Source organism: Lepisma saccharinum, chromosome 1, assembly GCF_977018435.1.
Source record: "Lepisma saccharinum chromosome 1, izLepSacc3.1, whole genome shotgun sequence".
Lineage (NCBI taxonomy): Eukaryota > Metazoa > Arthropoda > Insecta > Zygentoma > Lepismatidae > Lepisma > Lepisma saccharinum.
Genome location: NC_139229.1, coordinates 7,419,727 through 7,443,929, shown reverse-complemented (window position 1 = coordinate 7,443,929; position 24,203 = coordinate 7,419,727). Strand labels below are relative to the sequence as shown.

General features: G+C 35.9%; 1 protein-coding gene across 1 annotated transcript in view; it reads left to right on the top strand.

Annotated features, from left to right (window-relative positions):
* Window positions 1-21,934, top strand: part of LOC145992438 (xylulose kinase) — a 56,547-nt gene extending 34,613 nt beyond the window's left edge. The window contains exons 9-13 of the mRNA XM_083128825.1: window positions 1,250-1,365; window positions 7,020-7,193; window positions 8,265-8,362; window positions 18,192-18,332; window positions 21,052-21,934. Of these exons, the coding sequence (XP_082984951.1) occupies window positions 1,250-1,365; window positions 7,020-7,193; window positions 8,265-8,362; window positions 18,192-18,332; window positions 21,052-21,108 (586 nt within the window). The 3' untranslated portion in view covers window positions 21,109-21,934. The remainder of the gene's footprint in view (window positions 1-1,249; window positions 1,366-7,019; window positions 7,194-8,264; window positions 8,363-18,191; window positions 18,333-21,051) is intronic.
* Window positions 21,935-24,203: the final 2,269 nt, after the last annotated feature.

Genomic DNA, 24,203 nt, shown 5'->3' with positions numbered 1-24,203 from the left:
AAGGGGGGTGTTAAAGGACATTTGACTCGTCATAGTTCATGTAATGAGGCTTTTATCAGTCACATAGTTACACATATTATTTTGTATCTTCTGATCCCATTGCAGTCCCAGAATGATTTTTTGATATGTTTTATAGTATGGTATGAGGGACCAAATAATTTTTTTCAAGAGTTTTGGTGATGACATGTTTTGAGATATTCAAGGTCAAAGGTCAAGGTCATGTGACAAAATTATATTTTTATCGAAAGGTAGGCTTGTTATATATCACTGGAAATCTTGTTCAATTCCCTGTACAATAAGCTTTATTCGAGCTTCCTAAGCGAAATAGTGGTATTTAGTATAGCTAAGCAGGCTCAAAAAGGGCAATTTATGCGAAATTTGACCTTGAATAATTTAATAATTACAAGACAAACAAAACTAAAAATTTTCATAGTTACTAAGTTCCTTGCATAGTTTCAACTCCCCAAATTTCATGAAAATCGGAGATGGTCAGGTTGGGTACTGTGTTGATTTCCCATGGAATGACTCATTTAGCACTTTCGTTTTTAACAAATTATTTTCTGCTTCCATTTAAAAATTTTGATTTTTCTCAAAATGTCTGGAGGGACTGTAGCCCCCCCCATCCTCCATGTGTAAGCCAGTGTCTAGGGTGATGAAGACGATAAATTAAAATTTGTCCATCCTTAGAAGTTGACTTTATAATTAAGAGAACTTAAAATAATTTTATTTGAAGTAATTGTTATTTTTTCAATTTCCAACTTCTATAAATAACTTTTAATATCAAAATTGCATAAGATATGGTATATTTGTTGAAAGAAAGTTTTAGTTTAAGTATTATTAAATGTAAATAAGAGCATTACCTCTCTCTAAAATGCATAAATTACTTTATTTTTGCCTTTAGTAGAGAACAGCCAGTCTGCCATTTTGAAATTCGTTTTTGGGTTGTTTTCCTGTTGTCCGATTTTGGATACGTTATTCAGTAATGATTTCTGAGCTAGAAACTGTTTAAAAACCTTCTGAAGCAATTTTGCCCAGGTCAAAGTGTAAATTGCCTGGACTAATAATATTGAAGTCAATATACTCATGGTATTGATACTTAGATTTTTTTTAAATATTGACTCAATATTGATATATAACCCATTGTTACTGATATCTCATAACTATTAGGTCTATGTGTGGGAAGATGAGCCTATTCAGCACATGCCTGTTCCATTGTAAGTCATGTTAATTGGTTTTGGTTTTATTCCAGTTTTAAGAATGGATCTCTGACACGTGAGCGCATACGAGATAAATATGCTGAAGGCTCATGGGACATGTTCAATGAACTCTTAAACTGCATTCCAAGGGGAAATTTTGGGAATATGGGTAAGGCTAATTCCATTAAGAAAAATAGCTTTGTGTATCAATATTTATTTTACATTTTGTGAAAACAGCACACATGTGACTAATGATAGTAGTAAATTGAGGAAAGGACGAACATGACATTTTTGCTGATAGTAATTAAGTACTAATATAAAATTTACCCGTACTGATAACAGGGTGTCCGAAAATTTGTGCAACCCAGACTTTGAACGTATGTAACTTTCGTACAAGCGATGGAGACATGACCTTGCACTGGGTATTAACTTTGTCTATGTAGATATTTTTTAAACATTAATAAAAGAAAATGATCCTTTACATGAATGTTCACTATGGGAAGAAAGTTACTATGATGCATAAAGGTTATTGTATGAAGTAAAAAGAAACATGAATAAATGACAGATTTGCAGTTGCTTGCAATGATTTTTTGTGTGTATAGATGACCTGTGTGGGTATTTATCAAAATGCAAACGAACGATAAATTCTTACAGATTTTGATGGATTCCAGACAATTTATGGTGTTAATTATGACTAGGGACAATGATTTATGGTAAATAAAATTCATGAATTTCGCATTTAAAAAGTTACAATTTCGGTATATAAAAGCGGTGAAAAAAGTTCCATTTCGTTGGAAAAGCGGTAAATAAAAGTCAAAGTTAAGTAGTCTGCACCTACCTTTTATCAGTTAAAGTGTACACTTAACGTAACCTCTGCATTGCATGGTTTTAAATTGTATCTCTGGTTGGTCATTATTTTACCATAAGCTGAAAAAGCACGCTCACAGTCAACATTACTAACAGGAAACCACAACACTTGCACAGCTAGTGACACAAACCTTTCGTGATCCTCTTTAAGTGCTACCAGCATATTAATTAAATTCAAAGATGCACCTGTCTCTTTCACATCACTCTTTACCATATCCTGAAAAGCTTTGTACCCTCTCAAAAAATCTAATTGTGAACATGCTCTTAGAATAGGCACATTCTTGCAAATGTCGTACAAGTCTTCATTGACAATATTTCTTGCAACATTTCGCATACTGAATAAAACATTAACATTTTCAAAAAAATTCTTTCCTGGATCTTTGCGGAGTAAGTCATTTAATTTTGTACAAGCCTTGTTGCCTAACATCTTAAATTGCCCCTTTAGAGCAGCCGCTTTCAGCGTAGAAATTTTCTTTAGAACCTTTGATGTTCTTTCTCCTAACACACCATCAGCCACAAACTGGGCTGTATTTTTTAGCTCGCCAACTTCACTCACAAGTCTGTGACACATTGGCTTCTTGGATGTTTCAAATTCTGTAATGGTTGCAGCAAACTGCTGAAAATGTTCTACCAAAAAAGTGGCTTGGCATTCTATGGATCAAATTTCAGTCTGAGTAAGTTTCTTGAAATAATCAATTGCACTAGAACTTTCACCATGAAGTGAGCACAAGTATTGAACCAAATCTGTAAGATATACTTCAATATATTTAACAGCATGATACCAGGAATTCCATCTTGTTAAAACTGGGGATGGAAACATATTAGGGGCTTTTTCACCATTAGGATACTTCTCTCTTAAGAAAGTAACATAATTATGTTTTCTTTTGCGAGTGTTTTGAAAAGCTAGCTTACATTTGGAAATACACTCATTCAGTTCAGGTAATGCTGAAGGCCACTGTGACTGTACAAGGTTCAGTTTATGGTCCCAACATTGAACGTGAATAAATTCCTCAGAGAGCAGCACCTTCAGGGAGTCTATACACTTCGTCATATAACGTGCACTGTCACTAACAATGCACACAATGTCCTCGTAAGCTATTTCATATTTGTGGAAGCAATCCATTAATGTTCATGCACATTCTGTTGCTGTGGCACTATTTAACACTTTCACACCAGAAACAAATAGTTCAGGTTCTGCACACAAAGTTTTGAACAAAATTATGAACACACATTGTCCTTTTCGGTCTGTTGTTTCATCACAGTATACAGCTACCTTTTCCCCCTTAATTTTGCTTTTAACCTCAGCATCCTGCTCAGCATGAATTTCATGCCTGAGAGTTGCACTTTTTGGTAAATCACCAGAACCTGAAAAAAAAAAAAAAAAAAAAAAAAAAAAAAAAAAATAGAAAAGACTTTCAACATGAAGTATTTTATTAAGCTGAAATGTAATATTCTCTACAGCACCCTTTAAAATAAAAAATAAAATATATAAGTTTTCAAGTATACACACTCTATTTACCTTACATACCATTAGGTTAGGTTAGATCAGGCAGGTCTAGTTTGCTATCCACAAAAGGTGTAATTCATGTGTGCCTAATTTACATTACTATATAAAAAAAAACCCTGACATACCTAACCTAATTACACTTGAGGTAAAATTGTTGCTTATATGTTCCACACATCACCCGGCAACAGAGAAAGAAAGGATCAAAAGTCTCATGATGTAAATGCTTGAAAAACAATGTTTTGTCCCAATAATGGACATGTATAGTTTCCTCACTATTCATTTATGCACCTTGAAAACTACGTCGGCACTCTCCGTACCACCTTGAGGAAAGAAAAAAAAAAAAGCAAAGGTGAGTTCTTCGTCATCGGAAAACCCAATAAAAGAAAAAGAAGATTTAAAGATTGAAAATTTACATACCTTCAACATGTTCATCCAACCATTCCCGGAGTGCAGGATTATCTAACTTTTCTAGTGGTATGTTCGCTGCCATGAAAGCCTTTGTGATTGATAGCACGAAGTCCTTCTTATCCGATTTAGCTGCTTTTGATGGGCCTGCTCTATCCACACATTCTGTCAGAGTTGCCTGCCTCTTGTTACCAATTTTGAGTAAAGTAAAGTAAAGTGTTCCCCTGTGCATAGCACCACGCCATGAAGGCGTATAGGGGGTGTGGGGGTAACGCCCCACACTTTCTTGATCCGGTCGTGAGTGGGGGTGATGTGATCAGCATCACGCCCCTGACCGCCTTTACCCCCCAGGGTTTCCCCCAGGTACCCATGTTATTCGACGCTGGGTGGGCGCCGGGGCCGCTTCCACCGTTAGAAAAGTTCCCGGATTTGAACCGGCCGGGGATCGAACCCGGGACCTTTAGCATGGTAGTCAGACGCGTTACCGACTGAGCCACCGCGGCCACGAGTGCTGAAGCTTTTTTCTCTTTGTGTGTATTGCTACTAGTGCAATGTTTTACGCATGTATCTCGCCGTCACCAGTCAATTCGTTGATTGCAGTATCGGCACATCAGATTTTTTTAAACTTGTCTGAGACATAGAATCCTTCTTCCTCGAACTCTCGAGCACGTTCAAATACTGAAATAACTTTGGGCATTGTAATTCGCCAAAGAAACTATCAAAGAGAATGGGGATGTAAAGAAACTATGAGCAAGCGCACAAGAAGCACGGTCACGAAAATCCTTGAAACTCGTATTTTTGTGTGTCGTGTAATGGAGACACAGACTACACACGATCTTCTGTAGGCCTTTGATTGGAACTTTTTGGACCATGAACTTTGGCTGAAATAAAATAGTCGTACTAAAACATTTGCGTTTTAGCTACAAAAACATAACATTAACAGCAGAAAACTAATTTCCGTATTTTCTGCATGACAGCAACGTATTTAAGCATTACGTTGGAGCGAGATAGCCTGAGTTGCAGGAATGGAGAAATGAATGAACGGAGAAGAAAGAGGCTAAATACTTATCACTGACACCGTTTGCACTGTGCGGTTTTGCTACAGGCACTGTAGCTTTGCGTTTCTGATTATGTAAAACTACTTCACGCAGTCATTGTCACCTGTAATGAAATGTTGAACTTTCACGAGCAAAATAACATTCCAATGTTTTATTATGAAAGAAGGTAAATTAATGGTTTTTTTTTGTTTTGGCAACTGAATTTCGGTGTTATTTCGTGAACTTCGACACTTTTCGTTTCATTTTGCATTTTGATTTGTATTTCGCGGAACTTCGTGAATAAATTGGAGCTCAAAATGGTCATAACTCACATCCACTTGACTCGAAACAAAATTATACACACTTTAAAATAATTTCGCGTTTAAAGCGTTCGCGAAATTTCAGTGTCCCTAATTATGACATATTCAAAAAAAAGTATGTTTTTTTTATATTAAGAGGTGTACTTGCAACATTGGTGGTGTCAGAGGGCAGTACCAGGTGTACCCGGCATCTCTCCATGTTATTCAATCAATGCCAAGAAAAAGATTTGAAACTTATCATACAAGAAGATAGGTAGGTTAGGTGTGTGAACTTCATACGAGAACATTTTTTACACCTTAGTACTTTTTCCCCATACTGAACGTTCATGTAATAAAAACTCATGGCTCCACAGCCCTGTAAGGCCTATCTCCAGACTGCCAGTCTCCCTCCCACAATCCTACCTAGATGTGTAGAGTTTTTCAACCAGTACGTCGAACCCCCAGACGTTCTAGGAGATTTTTATGACAAGGTTACGCTACTCACTCGTAGCTTCCCAATTTCCTCACGATTGTGGGTTGCCACTGGTCTTATACACAGGCTGAGAACCCAGAGACTAAACCCATGCCGTCCCACAGTCGGAGCCCAAAGCACAGCGCCTTAAACCACACGACCACGGAGGAGGACTCATTCATGTAAAGGATCATTTAAAAAAATATCTACATAGACAAAGTTAATACCCAATGCAAGGTTCATTCATGTCTCGATTACTTTTTGTACAAATGTTACATACATTCAAAGTCCCGATTGCATGACTTTTTGGACAACCTGTATGAAAATTGCAAATGCTTCATGGAGAACATGAATGGTTCATTAAGCAAATGCCTACAGTGGGTCTCACCTTTTTTAAAGGACTGAATTATACCTTTACTTATGTTTCGGGGAAAGAAAGATGCCATAGCAGATTATTACAATGAAATCAGGTACTTACTTGTCTACAAAACTGGATTTTAAGAAGAGGATGGTGGTCATCAAAATTAATAAACCTTCTTAAAAAACAGTTTTGTGGATACGCGAGTTCATTATTTCAATACAATAATGTACCTTTACATTCGTAAAGTGGCAGGACTTGGCATGGAAAAATTACAGATAAACCAATATCTGTACTTGGAACTCTGTCACCCACCATATTCGTCAGACCTTGCACCAACTGACTATCAGGTCGTGCATGCATTGGACTACTACTTGCAAGGAAAATATATTTAATTCTCAACAAGCTTTTGAGAACCCCTTTCGCAATTTCTTTATTACTAGCTCTCCAGGCTTTGATAAACAATTTACAATTGTCTGGGTAAAACTGTGTCAATAGTTTAGGTGCATGCTTTAATTAATTGTACTGCTTCTTATTTGAGATCCATTGTACTGCTTCTTATGTGAGATACATTGCACTGCTTCTTATCTGACATACATTGTACTGCTTCTTCTCTGAGATACATTGTACTGCTTCTTATTTGAGATACATTGTATTGCTTCTTATGTGAGATACATTGTACTGCTTTTTATCCGAGATACATTGTACTGCTTCTTATTTGAGATACATTCTACTGCTTCTTATTTGAGATACAATAAACTAAACTTTTGATTCGAAATTTGACATTGCATATCTAATGACCTAATGTTTTGAGACTGTTTATGAAAATATTGTACAAGTAAAATAATTTAACAATACATTTTCTTTCTCTTTCACAGGTCTGTACTATGATGCTCAAGAAATCATTCCATTTGTAATTGGAGACCACAGGTTTAACAAAGTGAATGACAAGGTGGCGAGGTTTACCAGTATTGAGACTGAAGTGCGTGCTGTCATAGAAGGGCAATTTATAGCGAAAAGAGCCCATGCAGAGGAATTTGGCTTTGAAATAGGTATGATCTTGCTTTATGTTCTTTTAGTGTCATCATCTAGTTTATAACAGAGATATGATACTGATGTATCACACCAGTTGTTACCAATGAACTATTTGTGATCTGTGGGTCCATTATTAATCCTCAATTGGTACATGTGTGAGTGAGGCTCTCACCCTACGATATAATTGTAAATGTTTTAGGCCCAGATAATGATATCACTTTCTGGTCTTGTGTAGCTGTAGCCGTCGTTTGTAATGTCTATGGCCACATGATACAACTTAGTGGTTGTAGCATTGTTCTCAGTCTGCACACACACACACACACATTATTTTTATGACATTCCGTGTTTTGTGAGCGTGAATGATCGTTGCTTTCAATGAATAACATTGTTTCCACACATCAAATTGCTTTTGGTTGTTTTTAATCCATGCAATGAATACACGCAAAGACATGTGCCAGTAGAGATTGAATGAGTTGCAACCACTTTGAAACAAACATGTGAAAAAGTATAACGAAAAAGTGCTTCCAAGCAATAGTGAAATTTACATGTACTGAATGTTAAAAATATCATATCTTCCTTGAGCAAATATTTTGCATTATGCATTTAAGCGTGGAAATCTTTGAAAAGTCAGGAAATTCACTTTCTGAAAAAGTTTTGGAAATGTCAGGGAAATTTACTCTTTCCCGGGAACAATCAATGGTTTTGTAGGAGTGCAGTAAAAAAGCAGTTAAAAAAATTACAAAAAATAAGTTTTAAATTTGTTGTGGACAAAATATACCAGTTGTTAGAGTAGATATTTTATATTAAGTACCATGGGGAATAGGGCTCATGTGTTGGACTCGTATCATACAGAAATCTACTACAGTATGTTGTTATTGGTATTTACCACTTTCTTGTTGCATTTTTTTGGGGTCATTTTATTAATGTTTAGGGTTTTTTTCCCATATTTGATGGGAGCTAATACTAGAAAGACATTCTAGTAGCAAATATACTTCCGTGTACTTCATTCCATACTGACTCTCACTTGCTACAGGAAATAATGTAAATATGGTACCAATGGTGAGTAATGTACTTTTATATATTTGTAGGTTCAGAGGCACGAATTATAGCTACAGGAGGGGCATCTGCCAACAAGGCCATTCTACAAGTTCTGGCTGATGTTTTCAATGCTCCTGTCTATGTGCAGGTCAGTGCATTCAATGCAGTTGTGACTCTTTTTACGAGGTTTGTTGAAAAATTATCCGACTTTAATTTTTTTGGCGTAAACAAATGTAGTTAGGGAGGCATGGTTGGATGCACATATATAGGTCATCCTAATGCTTATTTTTTTTTCCTGCCTGTAGAAGCAGTCAGTCGCCGGCAGACTGCCGATGAGTGAGAAAGTGTAAGTGAGTGGCATTGGGATTTCGTTTTTGACAAAATGACTGAAAAACTTGAACAATGCTACTGCATTGGATCCGTTCATTCCATTTTGACTAATGAATTTAGCCTCAGGAGAATCTCAGCGAAGTTCGTGCCGAAGCTACTAATGATCGAGCAGAAGAAACTCCGCTTGGAGATACAGATTTTCCTGGCCAAACACAGCACACCTGTGCTTGTCAGGCTCCCTACTCTACCCGTCATGGTTCCATGTGATGTCTGTCTTTTCCCCAAGCTGAAAATGCCCCTGAAAGGAAGCAGATTTCAGTCCAGGGAAGACATCATGCAAAATGGGACGGACCAGCTGCGTGCAATCCCAAAAGAAGCATTCCAGCGCTGCTTCCAACAGTGGGAGAACAGTTGGGAGAAGTGTGTGGCAGCCGAAGGAAACTACTTTAAAGGAGAGTAATGTAAGATTGTGGTATCTGAATATACATTTTTTTTATTAATAAAAGTCTGATACTTTTTGAACAAACCTTGTAGATATAGAATGTGGTATTTTACCCAGTGATGATTTTTTTTGGAAATTATTAACCGATTAACCCACATTAAAACAGCAAAAAAGTTTATTATTTCTAGTTATGATTTTAACCATGAATCTCAAGGCCAGTCAGATTTGCTACAACCGTGGGCGTGACTTGGGGACAAACTAGTGGGGTGGGCAGAATCAGAACATAAGGCTTAATTTTGGGGCAAGAGGAGGGCAGAATAAAAAAAAATTCCATCCCATAAAAATAGCATCCAGTACTAAATAACTACTACATTTGAGAAATCTTGAAAGTTTTACGCCTATCTCTACAACTTTTAGAAAATATAATAAAACAGGGTAATTTAAACTGCAACTTTTCTCAACATGGTTAAGTTTAAAGTTTGAAATTCAAAAATTGCAAGCATCTTAATTAAGGTTGACATATTTTAGCCGTGTCCTCTGAAGACATCAATATCATTCTTCCCAGTTACAATTGTAACTTGCATTACTCATTTTTATGAAGTTGTTTTTTTGAAATTCTGAATTATATTATTAAGAGTATTCTGCAATAATAATAATTACTTCAAGTGGCAATAATTTACCGTAGAATGTTTGTAACTAGTAATATGACCAATTTTTGTTATAATAATATCAGCCAAAACTGCCATTTTGGAATGCCTATTGAAATTGATAAATTTATATTTACACCAGTTCCATATAATTTGTTATTTCCAAAAGTCTTGATGAAAAAGGATATTTATATATAATAAATCCATAAATGTTTATAATCAAACTAAAAATAAATGTCTGATGAAAGGAGCGTGTGTTCTCCTGAAACGTCACAACGAAAAACTGTGTTGTTATGCTTGTGATAACCGTAAACTACAAGAGAAATAGTTCTACAATTCAAGCAATGCATACATGCAAGAAAAACTATTAGAAAGGATACTGTATGTTGATATAATTTTGTCAAGTTAATAGAGTCCAGTGTTGTACTGTTCTTGCGTGAGGATAAAAGGAACATGTATGGTTTTTGAAGTTCTTTTTTTGTATCACTTATTTTTTGTATATCTGAAAGTACATTATATATTTATTAAATGATCACACATATCGAAATTAGTTCAAAAAATTATCAGCTAGTAGCTGCATTGGAATTTGTGTATTTCCTGTTCATCACTTCATTAGATGTAACACAGAGAATGTCTAACGTAAAATTTGAAAATTGCAATAATACCAGAGGTTGACTGTGTAAGTGCTGATATCACCTATATAGGGTCCTTTGTACATATGCTACATGAAACACAATCTCCATGGCTGTTGTACAGTGTGTCTGAAACGTTACTGTGCCCCTATTTGCATATATCCCGTTAGGACAGGGTTGAAAATTGGCCGGTATTTGGGTGCTTGGGAATGATTTTTATTTTTGTGGTTGACATCCCTGCTCTGAAGATCACATGGAAAACTTGCTCTAATTTGTATGTCAGCTGTTGAGACATGGCTGGTGTGAGTGAACATAATAGTGTGTTGAGGAATGGCTAGTGATGTGCATGTGTGTGGGGGATGGGGTGCACGAAGGACAATTCACATGACAAACGATGCACTGTAATGTAAACTTGCCAGTGCAATCAACCCGGATGGCGGACAAGGAAAAAAACATCGTAAATCTGTCGAATCTCTCGATCCCAAGTAAATTCAAAGGACTCCTTGCCTACGGTGATAAGTTTAACGTACAAAACAGTAAGCCCCCCCACCCTCGACCTCATATGTGCAGCAGAAAAAGCAGATTATTTTGCTCCCAAACCCCAAGATTCAGAACGTCAGCAGCCGGAATTTTTCAAAAAGTGATGACCATCAGTGAAACCGGGAAACCTAATTCAGTGCACCAAGAAATCACTTCAGTCCTCTCTGAGTTTGGCAAATGGCTGAACACCAATGAAGCTTGGTGTTTAAAATCCGACAAAACAAACCAGTTTGTAATTATGCACAAGGGCGAATATTCTAATAAAGTAAAAGACAAACTAAACAGTGACTCATTCAGTGTCATCACAAAGGACCCCACAGACAGGTACAATAGAATTGTGAAAAATGCAAAATGCAGTGAAATCTAGTTTTATACTAAGTGAACAAGACCACAAATTCCTTCTCAACCCCCACCCTTCACCTGCCATTGCCTATGGCATTCCAAAGTCTCGTAAACGTGGAATCCCCATGTGCTTTATAATAGCTGGCTTCAATCACCCACCCCACAGTCCACCTAACAAACTGGCTTAAAAACAAAATATCTCAGTTCAATCACAAACTAACATGTGTTCCGCAACAGTGGTGATGCTAAAAATCTTGTGACTTCAGTAGTACAAGCTGACAGTGCAAAATTAGCCAGCATTGACATAGTGGATATGTACAATTCAATCCACATAGACCTAGCTCTGCATTCAGAGAGATGGCTGACAATAAACAGAATCCCTGCTCTAGAGGTACAAGAAACAACCAGGCTGTTGGAAGTTTGTTTAAAACACAACTACTTTCAGTTTGAGGATGAATTCTACAATCAATCCGAGGGCATTGCCATGGGCAATCTGCTACCAGCTCCTTTAGCCAACATCGTCATGCACCTGGCTGAAAAAGAGATACTCCACACTCCAGACCTACAATACATCCGATATGAAAGGTACGCGGACGACACAATAATCATTTACAAAAAGGCAGAATAACTCAACCTTCTAATGAACAAACCAAATAGCATCCATCCCAGGCTCAACTTCACCGTAGAACAAGAAGAACATGGGAAGATCAACTTCCTGGACATCACAATCAGCCGTGCGCTTAACAAATTCATAACCACTGTCTACAGAAAATCAAATGCAGGCAACCAGTACATGCACAGCCATCCCCCCAAACAAAAAGCTAATGTGTGGCTGAACTTTTATCGAAGAGCCTTCTCCTACTGCTGCAGAGAAGAGGATATACGAGAAGAGATAGCCACCGTCACTGAAACATGGCTACACAGAAGCACAACTTTCCACTTGGTGCAGTAAGCGGAAATACAGGTCAGGCACCCTAACCAGCCACAATCAACCTCCAGCGGCCAATATAAATGGTTTGCCTTCCCCTACCATCCCACCACTTCCAACCGCATATCCGAAGCCCTTCTCCCATATGGCATCAAAGTAGCGCACAAACCCAATGCCAAAATAGCTCATAAGCTAAACAAACAGAAACGGTACTTCCTCTACACCCCCCCCCCTTGATAACCCAGGTGTATACGATGCATAGTGTGAGTGCAAGGCACATTACATTGGCAGATCCATCAGATCTGTCAATGAAAGAATCCAACAGCAGCTAATGGATGCAAAAAAAAGCCCAACCCACTACTGGTCTTGCCAAACGCATCAAATACCATAGCCATAAAATTCAAAAGTACAAGTCAAACACACTGCCCACACATTCGTAGACACCAAAATCAAGGAAATGCATGCCATAATGCACTTCCTGCATGAGCTGAACATCGATAGCGGACAGGCACACCATACTTGGATTCCCCTACTACAACAGTTAACACCGGGAAATAGCAGACGACACGGGTGCAGATGTACAGTTAACAACAGCGCACCTAGCGGCGGCCGGAGAACTACAAACAAAAGACTTACGCCAAGCAACAGTATAGCGAGTTCCAACGAGGATGGTGGCAGTGGCCACTGAAATTAATAGAACAAAGAAGAAAATACAGTTTCGCGGATAGAGTGAGTACTAGTTTCTCCATATTTATATACTACCGCGTCTCTCTTCCCAATTATGAATATATTGTATTGTAAATAAATATATACATATGTTATAACAAACAAATATGTCATATATATCTTGGGTAATATGTACTATGTAATACAGGGTGTCCTTGTAATGAACAATGCATGATGCATATCGGTTTTATGCAGGACACCCTGTATAATCTAGTTTTTCTTGTATGTACGCATTGCTTGCATTATAGAATTATTTTCCTGTAGTTTACGGTTATTACAAGCATAAGAAAACAGTTTTTCAATGTGACGTTTCAGGAGAACACACACTCCTTTCATCAGATATTTATTTTTCATTTTGACTAAAGATACAGTTATAACAATGGTTAGTCATTTTTTAAACAAAAAGAATCCGTTATATAATGGATGTTGTCAATGTTACATTGTTGTAATATAGCAACTTAACTGTGAAAAAAGCAGTCTGTTTTATTTTTATTTGAGATTTTTTAAAATTATGAATCCCAAATATCATCAGGTAATTCAAGTTCATCATTGTTTTCACAAAGTCTCTTGATGTTTTCTGTTACATTAAATTTTAAAGATGGTGGCTTACTCCATTTGTGAAAAAGAAAACTCCATACTGGATCTATGTTACCATTTTCATTATTTAATTTATTCCAGTGTTGTTCTGCAATGAAGGAAGCTTCCCAGGCATTCAACTCTGTGTTTTCCGTTAATCTTTTTAAAACCCTTCTCTTTTTAATCAAATGTTTCTCTTCGATTATATGAGTTGACAAACCTGTTCTTGGGTTTAGATTTATAATGTCCAAATCGTGTTCGTGCCATCTTATTGCCATTTTCCTTGCTGTTTGTCCCACATAATCTTTTGAACATGAACAACTTATATTATATATTCCTGTGGTTTCCACATCTGGTAGAGAGTTTCTCATTTTGAATTCATTAAATGTACATTCCAAACTTCTTGGTGATTTAAAAACAATTTTGAAATCAAAACTTCTAAAAATTTTTGCAATTTTATGTGAGAATCCCTTGTGGAATGGAATGCACACAAATTTCTTTTCAACAGATTTTTCATCTTTGTCTGTATTTCTCTTTTCCTTTAGTTTTCTTGCGACTTGTTTTTTGATTTGGTTTATTCTGTTAGTGTGAAAGCCATTTTCTTTTGCTATATTAAAAAGCCTTTCTTCTTCATTTTTGATATCCTCATTATTAGAACATAGTCTTTGTGCTCTCAGGAAAAAATTTAAAAATATGTTATCCATTGTTATACGTGAATGTTCTGATTTGGCATGGATGTATTTTTCACCCGCTAATTTTTTTCTATGGACTGATGTTTGAATTGTTGAGTCAGTTGTCTTAATTTGCAAATCAAGGAAAGAAATTACATTGTTATTCATGGGTTCGCAAGTGAATTTTATGCGACGATGTGATTCATTTAACAATTTAAATATGTCCATGATGGCGTTATCATTTTTAGCAATAATTAGCACATCATCTACATATCTGATGTAGAGTTTGATATCTGCACCTATCGCATTAACAATTGGAGATTCTATGTAATGAAGGAAAATGCTGGAGATGATTCCGGATACTGGGTTTCCCATTGATAGACCATTACTTTGCTGATAGATTTTGCCATCAAATATAAAGTAATTGTAATTTGCACATACAGTAAACCATCGAACCATTTCCCATGATTCTACTGGGTTAACCTTCATCTCAATAAGCCATCTGTGTAATGCATCTGTGGCACCTTCTATTGGGACACTAGGATATAAATTTTTAACATCAAAACTTGCAATACGATACTCATTATTCAAAACAATATTTTTTAGTTTCTGTTTCACTTCATATGCATTTTTAACACTGAATGGTGTTTGTTGTTTAATTATAGCAAGTCTTTCAACTAAATATTTGGATAGTTTGTATGCAGGATGTGTGAAAGTTGCAATGATGGGTCGTATTGGAGTTCCCTGTTTGTGAGTAGTCCAAAGGCAATCGGCAGGGTAGAATTTTTGACAATGAGTTTTTCTTCATTTCTCTTGGTATCGTGATAACTGCTTTCAATTACTTTCTTTACCTCATTTATTATTTTATTTATAGGGTTTCGAGAGGTTTCTGTGAAATTGTTTACTTTGAAACATTCTTCCATTTTTTCTTTATAGTCCTTAATTCGGATAAGGACAGGTTTATTTTCCTTGTCCGATTTTATTAAGAAAATGTTGTTTTCTTTCAACCAGATCTTGAAACCATGAACTTTTTTCCCCAACCTTATATGCTCTTTCTCCCGTTCTGTGTATTTTGGACCTCTGTTATTTCTTCTGTTGTATTCAAAACTTAACCGTTCATCAAGAGCATCATGTGTGAGACTTCGTAATTTTCTCTTTTCCTCCTCATCATCTAAGAAATTCAGTGCTTTTTCTATTGAAATCACAAAATCTTCCTTGTGTATATAAGCACTACCAACTGAAAATTTCTTTCTGAATTGAAAAATTTGTATATACTCATCAGGTACCTCAATATCCGTAAGATTTATAAATAATCTGTTGTCAATGTTCTTAGTTTCTATTTTACCAGTGACATTAACTGCTTCTCTTCTTTCATTGTTGTTGTATATAACTTGTTCTTCTTGAATTAGCTGGTAGAATTTCCTATCAAGTCTCCTTTCTGAAAGCTTGCTGTAGTGTTCTACAACTTGTTGTGTAGCTCTGTTTACTTTATCCCATATGAGTGGATGCAAAGAATTTGACAATGTGATGTGGAGATCATATGTCTTTCGAGAAAGGCTGTCCAATTCTGAGTACGAGTCCCTCATTAGTCGTCCTATCATTAACATTTGTAGCGTGCCTTTAAATTCAGTGGTGTAGGTATTACGAGTTCTAACTTTCCACTTCAAAAAATTTGGCACTATATTGTTTAACTTGCATCTTCTCAAAAATCTGATTCTCTGAAGTGTTGTTTGAATCTTGATTTGATATTTCTGGAATGTACGTACCTCTCTCCCCGTAATAGATGAATAATAGTTTTTCTTGTATGTACGCATTGCTTGCATTATAGAATTATTTTCCTGTAGTTTACGGTTATTACAAGCATAAGAAAACAGTTTTTCTTTGTGATGTTTCAGGAGAACACACACTCCTTTCATCAGACATTTATTTTCATTTTGACTAAAGATACAGTTATAACAATGGTTAGTAATTTTTTAAACAAAAAGAATCCGTTATATAATGGATGTTGTCAATGTTACATTGTTGTAATATAGCAACTTAACTGTGAAAAAAGCAGTCTGTTTTATTTTTATTTGAGATTTTTTAAAATTATGAATCCCAAATATCATCAGGTAATTCAAATTCATCATTGTTTTCACAAAGTCTCTTGATGTTTTCTGTTACATTAAATTTTAAAGATGGTGGCTTACTCCATTTGTGAAAAAGAAAACTCCATACTGGATCTGTGTTACCATTTTCATTATTTAATTTATTCCAGTGTTGTTCTGCAATGAAGGAAGCTTCCCAGGCATTCAACTCTGTGTTTCCCTTTAATCTTTTTAAAACCCTTCTCTTTTTAATCAAATGTTTCTCTTCGATTATATGAGTTGACAAACCTGTTCTTGGGTTTAGATTTATAATGTCCAAATCGTGTTCGTGCCATGTTATTGCCATTTTCCTTGCTGTTTGTCCCACATAATCCTTTGAACATGAACAACTTATATTATATATTCCTGTGGTTTCCACATCTGGTAGAGAGTTTCTCATTTTGAATTCATTAAATGTACATTCCAAACTTCTTGGTGATTTAAAAACAATTTTGAAATCAAAACTTCTAAAAATTTTTGCAATTTTATGTGAGAATCCCTTGTGGAATGGAATGCACACAAATTTCTTTTCAACAGATTTTTCATCTTTGTCTGTATTTCTCTTTTCCTTTAGTTTTCTTGCGACTTGTTTTTTGATTTGGTTTATTCTGTTAGTGTGAAAGCCATTTTCTTTTGCTATATTAAAAAGCCTTTCTTCTTCATTTTTGATATCCTCATTATTAGAACATAGTCTTTGTGCTCTCAGGAAAAAATTTAAAAATATGTTATCCATTGTTATATGCGAATTTTCTGGATTGGCATGGATGTAAGTAAGCAAAGTAATGGTCTATCAATGGGAAACCCAGTATCCGGAATCATCTCCAGCATTTTCCTTCATTACATAGAATCTCCAATTGTTAATGCAATAGGTGCAGATATCAAACTCTACATCAGATATGTAGATGATGTGCTAATTATTGCTAAAAATGATAACGCCATCATGGACATATTTAAATTGTTAAATGAATCACATCGTCGCATAAAATTCACTTGCGAACCCATGAATAACAATGTAATTTCTTTCCTTGATCTGCAAATTAAGACAACTGACTCAACAATTCAAACATCAGTCCATAGAAAAAAAATTAGTGGGTGAAAAATACATCCATGCCAATTCAGAACATTCGCGTATAACAATGGATAACATATTTTTAATTTTTTTCCTGAGAGCACAAAGACTATGTTCTAATAATGAGGATATCAAAAATGAAGAAGAAAGGCTTTTTAATATAGCAAAAGAAAATGGCTTTCACACTAACAGAATAAACCAAACGAACACGATTTGGACATTATAAATCTAAACCCAAGAACAGGTTTGTCAACTCATATCATCGAAGAGAAACATTTGATTAAAAAGAGAAGGGTTTTAAAAAGATTAACGGGAAACACAGAGTTGAATGTCTTGGGAAGCTTCGTTCATTGCAGAACAACACTGGAATAAATTAAATAATGAAAATGGTAACATAGATCCAGTATGGAGTTTTCTTTTTCACAAATGGAGTAAGCCACCATCTTTAAAATTTAATGTAACAGAAAACATCAAGAGACTTTGTGAAAACAATGATGAACTTGAATTACCTGATGATATTTGGGATTCATAATTTTAAAAAATCTCAAATAAAAATAAAACAGACTGCTTTTTTCACACTTAAGTTGCTATATTACAACAATGTAACATTGACAACATCCATTATATAACGGATTCTTTTTGTTTAAAAAATTACTAACCATTGTTATAACTGTATCTTTAGTCAAAATGAAAATAAATATCTGATGAAAGGAGCGTGTGTTCTCCTGAAACGTCACAAAGAAAAACTGTTTTCTTATGCTTGTAATAACAGTAAACTACAGGAAAATAACTGTATAATCTAGGGGACGAGGACTTCTTGGACACACTGTATACATGAATTGTGTCTGCTGTCACCATCATTCCGTTTATGCTTAAGCTATTAAACTATTTATTACATTTCTATGATTTGCGTATTGTAAATTAATAAAATACTTTCTTTTCAAATAGGAAGCTGTGAATTCTGCTGTATTGGGAGCAGCTTACATAGCCAAGTATGGCTTGGTGAGTGAAAATCAGGCTTTCAGAGATATCACAGAATGCCTTCCAGAACCTGTTCAAGTCTGCAAGCCATTTCAAGATGCAGCTCGGGTAAGTATCCTTTCCGAAGGTAGATGAGAGCAATGTTAGACTTGTGCTTGCCTTTTTACTGACCTTTGAGATAGGTGCTATTTCTCACGTAAGTCCTTGAACCTAGGTTGTGTCTTTATGTGGATTAGATCTTTGAGCAGTTTCTTCCTACACTGAGCGTTTACCTCTGTGTACAACAAGATTAGAATATCATTGCACAGTCCTAGTGCAGTTGCCACTCCTTTATATCAAGTATAAATATCAGATAAGGCACAGCTGAAGGTAAATATGGCCCCCCACCTCGAAAGCATAGTTGGTAACATTATTGTCTTATCAAAGAATCCCACATTTGATTTCCATTCTAGCTGGAAAATTCAGCAATTATGCAGGAATCATTAGATTAGTAATTCAATATTGATTCCACAAAAGTTTTGATCTCAAACATTAAAAATTAGTTGCACCAATATTTCATTCTGAATGCCTATAATATATTGTTATTTGTTCATCATAGTTGTTTGTGTAGCCATCAAACTGATGAAGATTTTGTTTACCAAAGGTATGCTTATCATTGAAATACTACAGATTAGCATAAAATTAATTGTATTATTAATTTTTCATATGCAACAATATAGTTCTTTCCTAAGAACGTTTTCTTGTGATAACAGTACTTAGCTTTGTGTGTGCTATATCGTCATAACACTGCATACTTGGCATTACTCTTCCGTAAGCTGCATACTGAAAGTTGTATTAATTGCAAATCTGTCTGGTAACATGTCATGAGGTGTATTGGTCTGTGGAACGTTTATTTCCATGCAGACTGGGTCTTTGCTGACAAGAAGTGTTTTGCACCTTGTGATGAAGTTTTGCAGTAAAAAAAAAAGCTTTTTTAACCGTTATACACTTGTAAAGTTACGTGTTCTTTTGAAAACCAGAAAGGTGATTTATAAAGGCACATATTTTTGGTAAATAAAAGAAACAAAATTTTGGTACAAAAACAGAGTCAATTTCGGGTTCAAAAGGTAAATAAAATAAAATTTTGGTTTTAAAATTGTGAACATAATACAAAATTTTGATTTTAAAACTGTACAGTGGCGTCGCGTACGGTTCGCATATGAGTGTTCACAATAATGTTTTTGTACTGAATGCAGATTTACTCATCTCCCTTGTAACTTCATATTCAATTGAAAAAGTGAGAATAACAGGTCAATTTATTTTCAACAATTTCCCCCCAAAATCAAGCTATATTTGAAGTAATACAAGAAGGACCTAGGGGAAATTGTCCCTCTCCCCTTTAAAATCCGCCAGGTTTATCGAATTATCGCTTAAGTTGCAACTATGTAGCACAGATCTTTTCGAATCCCCCTGGACATGCCTTGTATATGCTGCACTCTCGTGCCGAATGTAAGAAGTATTTCCGTTTGCATCAGTGTTCGCACAGCGAAGTGAACATCTTTGGGGTATAGTGGCTAATAGCCCCATAGCTGTCAGCTCTATGCAACACGCACAGCAATTGTGTTCAACGCCCTCCGTGGAACACAGTGGGAGTCAGTGTTACCAACTATCTAAAAAAAAAAGTTATCAGACGTGAAAGAAGTCATGTCAGAGTAAACTTTGTGTATATGCTCGTACATCAAACATAGTAATTTTTCGAATAAAAATATATGTGTGTGTGCATTTAATATGTACGTAATTTAATATACATGAGTGTTCACGTGCTCATGCGAACATATCAATGCGCCTGCTTATTACAAAATAAACATAACCCTTCCAATAGCACATTTATGTAGTTATCAGAGTATTAAGTTTATTCCTGTATAAAGGGGTCAATTTTTTCATCTCAAATATTTGCAGCAGAATTAATCAATTTTCAATGAATTGCATAACTCTCAGCATAATTCAAACTTCAGAAAGTGTCGCGTCTGTAAATAAACTAAATTTCATGTTTAAGACTCTTATTTTGCATTTTGCAGTTCATTTCGCCTCATTTCGTGACAAAACAGGGTAGGAAAATACACCTCACACCTTTCCCAAACATTAGAATGTGTTATTTTACATTTAGTGTTTTTGTCAAAAACGAAACATGCATGTCCGTAGTGATTTACCCTCCCTCCCAGACAATAAAAATCAGTCTGCCTCATCTCCACCATGGAATTGCCATTTGCTATTACCAAAGATGTAGTAAATGAAGAAATGTTCCCGTATACGAGATCTTTGTGAGGAATATATTCAGGGATGGGTGTACTTCATGTGTTTACAGGATGTCCTTTAATCTTTCATGTGACTAATTTTGAACTTGATACATCCCTCATATGTACCAGATTTGACATGGTGTGATCCCCTGCGCTTGGTCGCAAAATTCAAAATCATGTTGAGTACCAATTTTCAGTAGGGATGGTAAAAAAATTGACGCGTGTAAAAACAATTGGAGAGTGAATCCTGAGGTGGTAGGAGCTATGTACAGCTATGTATTTTTATGAATATAAACCTATAATTCATTTGTCATGGTTTGGAAAAGCAAATATGTATGCATTCTGTTTTTGAGTCCCCTGCTTACACACATTAATTAAAAGAATTCTTACGGCTTCATATTGGGTAGATAATATATTGGTTATCTGTATTGGTAAATTTTGTATTTGCAGTAGATATCGGTTAAATATTTACGATTGGTCCATCCATAGTATATTCCTTTGAATTCAAAACAAATGTGTAAATAAATTATATTTGCTTTTTTTTTTTAAAGATATACAACCCCATGGTTGAAAGATATAGGAAAATAATATCAACACTCAAGCAGTGAGTCACCTACTGAAGAAAATACGTACACATTCCCAAGTTTTGATGCTAACCATTTAAGCTACGTACAATGCTAATAATTTTAGCTTAACTTTGTTAATGTTTTTGTCAATTTTAATGTTAAGAGTTAAATTTTTATATGTAGCTCTTTTTAACCTGCTTTTGAGAGTCTTTATTTTTGGATGATTGTTAATATGTTGATGTTTTCTTGTTTGAAGCAGAAATGATCACTTTTGTTGCTAATGTACATGTTTAGAGTTAAGAGTTGACTATGGGGCCTAGAAAGAGCTAATCCACTATGCAAAATGCAAGTTCCTGATCAAGAAAATTCAACAAGCTAATAATGTACCTGATATATTCCATTCACACATTCAAAATAATATCAGCCTGGCATGCAAGTAAAGTTTTCAAGTCCAATTTTTATGTAAAAAGTGTTATTTATAATTTTTTGCAGAAACATATCGTCAATAATGCATAGGCTTCATCTGTCGTTTCCAGTGCAATTTGTATTTCCCTAAACTGGAAATTTTACATTCTTTTTTTGCTTTGAATCATGCGTGTGGAAAGATATTTATACTTTGTTTGGCAAAGAAAAACATTAAAAAATATCAAAATGAGAAAGCTTTTATATTTCTGACAAAACGTATAGCATGAATACCGGTATAATGATATTCAAGCTAAAATGCTGTTGAAACTCGCTTCTTTGTATAATATAATAACAATTCCATGTTATTAGAAAAAAGGATTTTCATATTTATGAATTGCAGCAACAAGATTTCACCATTCACACTTAACTGATAATATCTTGGTTCTAATTTTATTGACAATCAAAGTAAAGTCCTGTGAATTGAATGTCCCTACAGTGTACGGTTCCTATTTTAAACTTTAGGTGCAATCCAATTATCCTGCCTCTGCTCAAAATGTGAACATCTCGTGAATTTCTGAAATTTTAAGTCCGTTATTTACAGAGATAGCTAGCCCATGATTTGATTTAGAAGTAAGTTAACAGACCCAAACTGTTTCCCAATTATCATAATTGAAACAATTTTTGTTTTAGCATTTGATTTTGAAAATATAAGCCTGCAGTAAATTGTTTAACTCTGAACATGTCCTTTCCCCCCCAAAGCTGCAAAAGAAAAAGCAACGAAGAAATACAACGAAAAGTTTATTAATGTAAATGTTATTTAATTCAATGTTCTTAAGTTTATATCTTTGATATATGTTTATTTGACTACAACATACAGATGGGGGACAAAATAATACGAACACCTGTGAAATTAGAGAAAATCTTTATTAATATGGGGTTGGACCACCCTGTGACTGGAGTACACTTCGTATGCGACGTGGGATGGATGCATAGAGGTCATGCACAATGTTTAAGGGAATATGGAGCCATTCTTCCTCCAGAGCAGTCTCCAATTCTGATAGTGTGGCTGGAGGCAGACTTCGAGTACGCAGTTTGGACTCCGAATATCGCCACAAATGTTTTATAATGTTCAAGTCAGGAGACTGTAGGGGCAATTCAAGATGTCATCGTCATGTTCTTCGAACCATGTTTGGACAGACCCAGTAGTGTGGATAGGAGCGTTGTCGTCTTGAAAAAGCGGTCGGTCCCCAGGAAATAAAATCTGGACAAAAGGATGAAGATGATCCCCCATAATGCTCTGATAATGATTGGCGTTGATCTTCCCATGCAGAAAAACAAGTGGGCCCACACCGTGCTAAGATATCGCACCCCATACCATAATGGACCCACATCCATGCTTCACAGTCGGCAAGAGGCAGTCAGGATGAAACGCATCTCGTGGCGTTCTCCACACATAAACGTGCCCGGTGGTCTGAAATAATGTGAATGTTGATTCATCAGACCAGATGACTTGTTGCCACTGCCGTGGGGACCAAATTCTGTGAGCTCTGCACCATTGGCGTCGCTTGACAGCATTACGTGATGTCACCAACGGCTTACGAATTGCCACTCTGCCATGAATGTTTGCAGCATGGAGTTCCCTTTTGACAGTTTTGGTTGAAATGGGGTCCTGGAGATGCTTGTTCATTTCAGATGTTATCTCGGATAACGATTGCTTATGCTTTCGGGACACTATGCGCTTCAACACCCTCCTATCCCGAGCAGCAAGCTTTGTCTTTCGTCCACTGTTGTGCTTTGAAGATGCCATCTTACCTGGTGTTGTATACGCTGTCATAACGGCTGATACTGTGTTCCTTGCACAATCCACAGGGTTTGCGGTTTCCATCACCGTGGCTCCAGCTGAACGTGCTCCAACAATCATGCCTCTTTGTAACTCTGTCAGGTCTGACATTGCATCGACTCTTGAGAGCGTACGATAGACGAATGCACCACCAATGACTGCAGTTGACAGACTAATACCTTCCACTTCACGGCCACTAGGTGGCAGACTTCAGTGCCAGGTGGTGCTGCTGTACTGCCGGTGTGAAATGTGGCATACTTTTTCACAGGTGTTCATATTATTTTGTCCCCCATCTGTATATACACAAGGTTGCTTCAGAAAGTAACATTCCATATTGCAATGAACTTGCATTCCAGTCATGTTTTTGTCTTGATTGATAAAAAAAAACCAATTAAAATACATCAAAATATCCAGCATTTCTATGCCTTATCACTGTCATCAGAAGAAACTGGAGGAAAGATTGTAGTTCCATTCATATACTTTGACTCAAGTGTTAATGTGTGTGGAAGTATGAACATTGCAACGAAAACTTGTGATATAAATTAATGATATGAGTTTTGTACTGATAATCACTTGAATCTGTCTGTTGGAATTCAAAATTGCAACTCACCATTTTACTATAGTTCATTGTATAAAGACTTAACAATTTAACCTTGTCCATGTTGTAGTGCATGTAAGTATGAGGTTATCATCATATCCATGTATCAATAACAGGGGAAGATTCTACTCACTTTGTATAAGGGTTATTCTATCCATCCATGCTACCACTACATACGGAACATTATCACTGTCTGCATACTGATATGGCAGTATGTGTGTGTGTGTTGTTTCTAAGTTGTGAATAGGAGGTCTGTTCAAAAAAGTGTCTGACCCTGGCCAGAAAAATACAGTT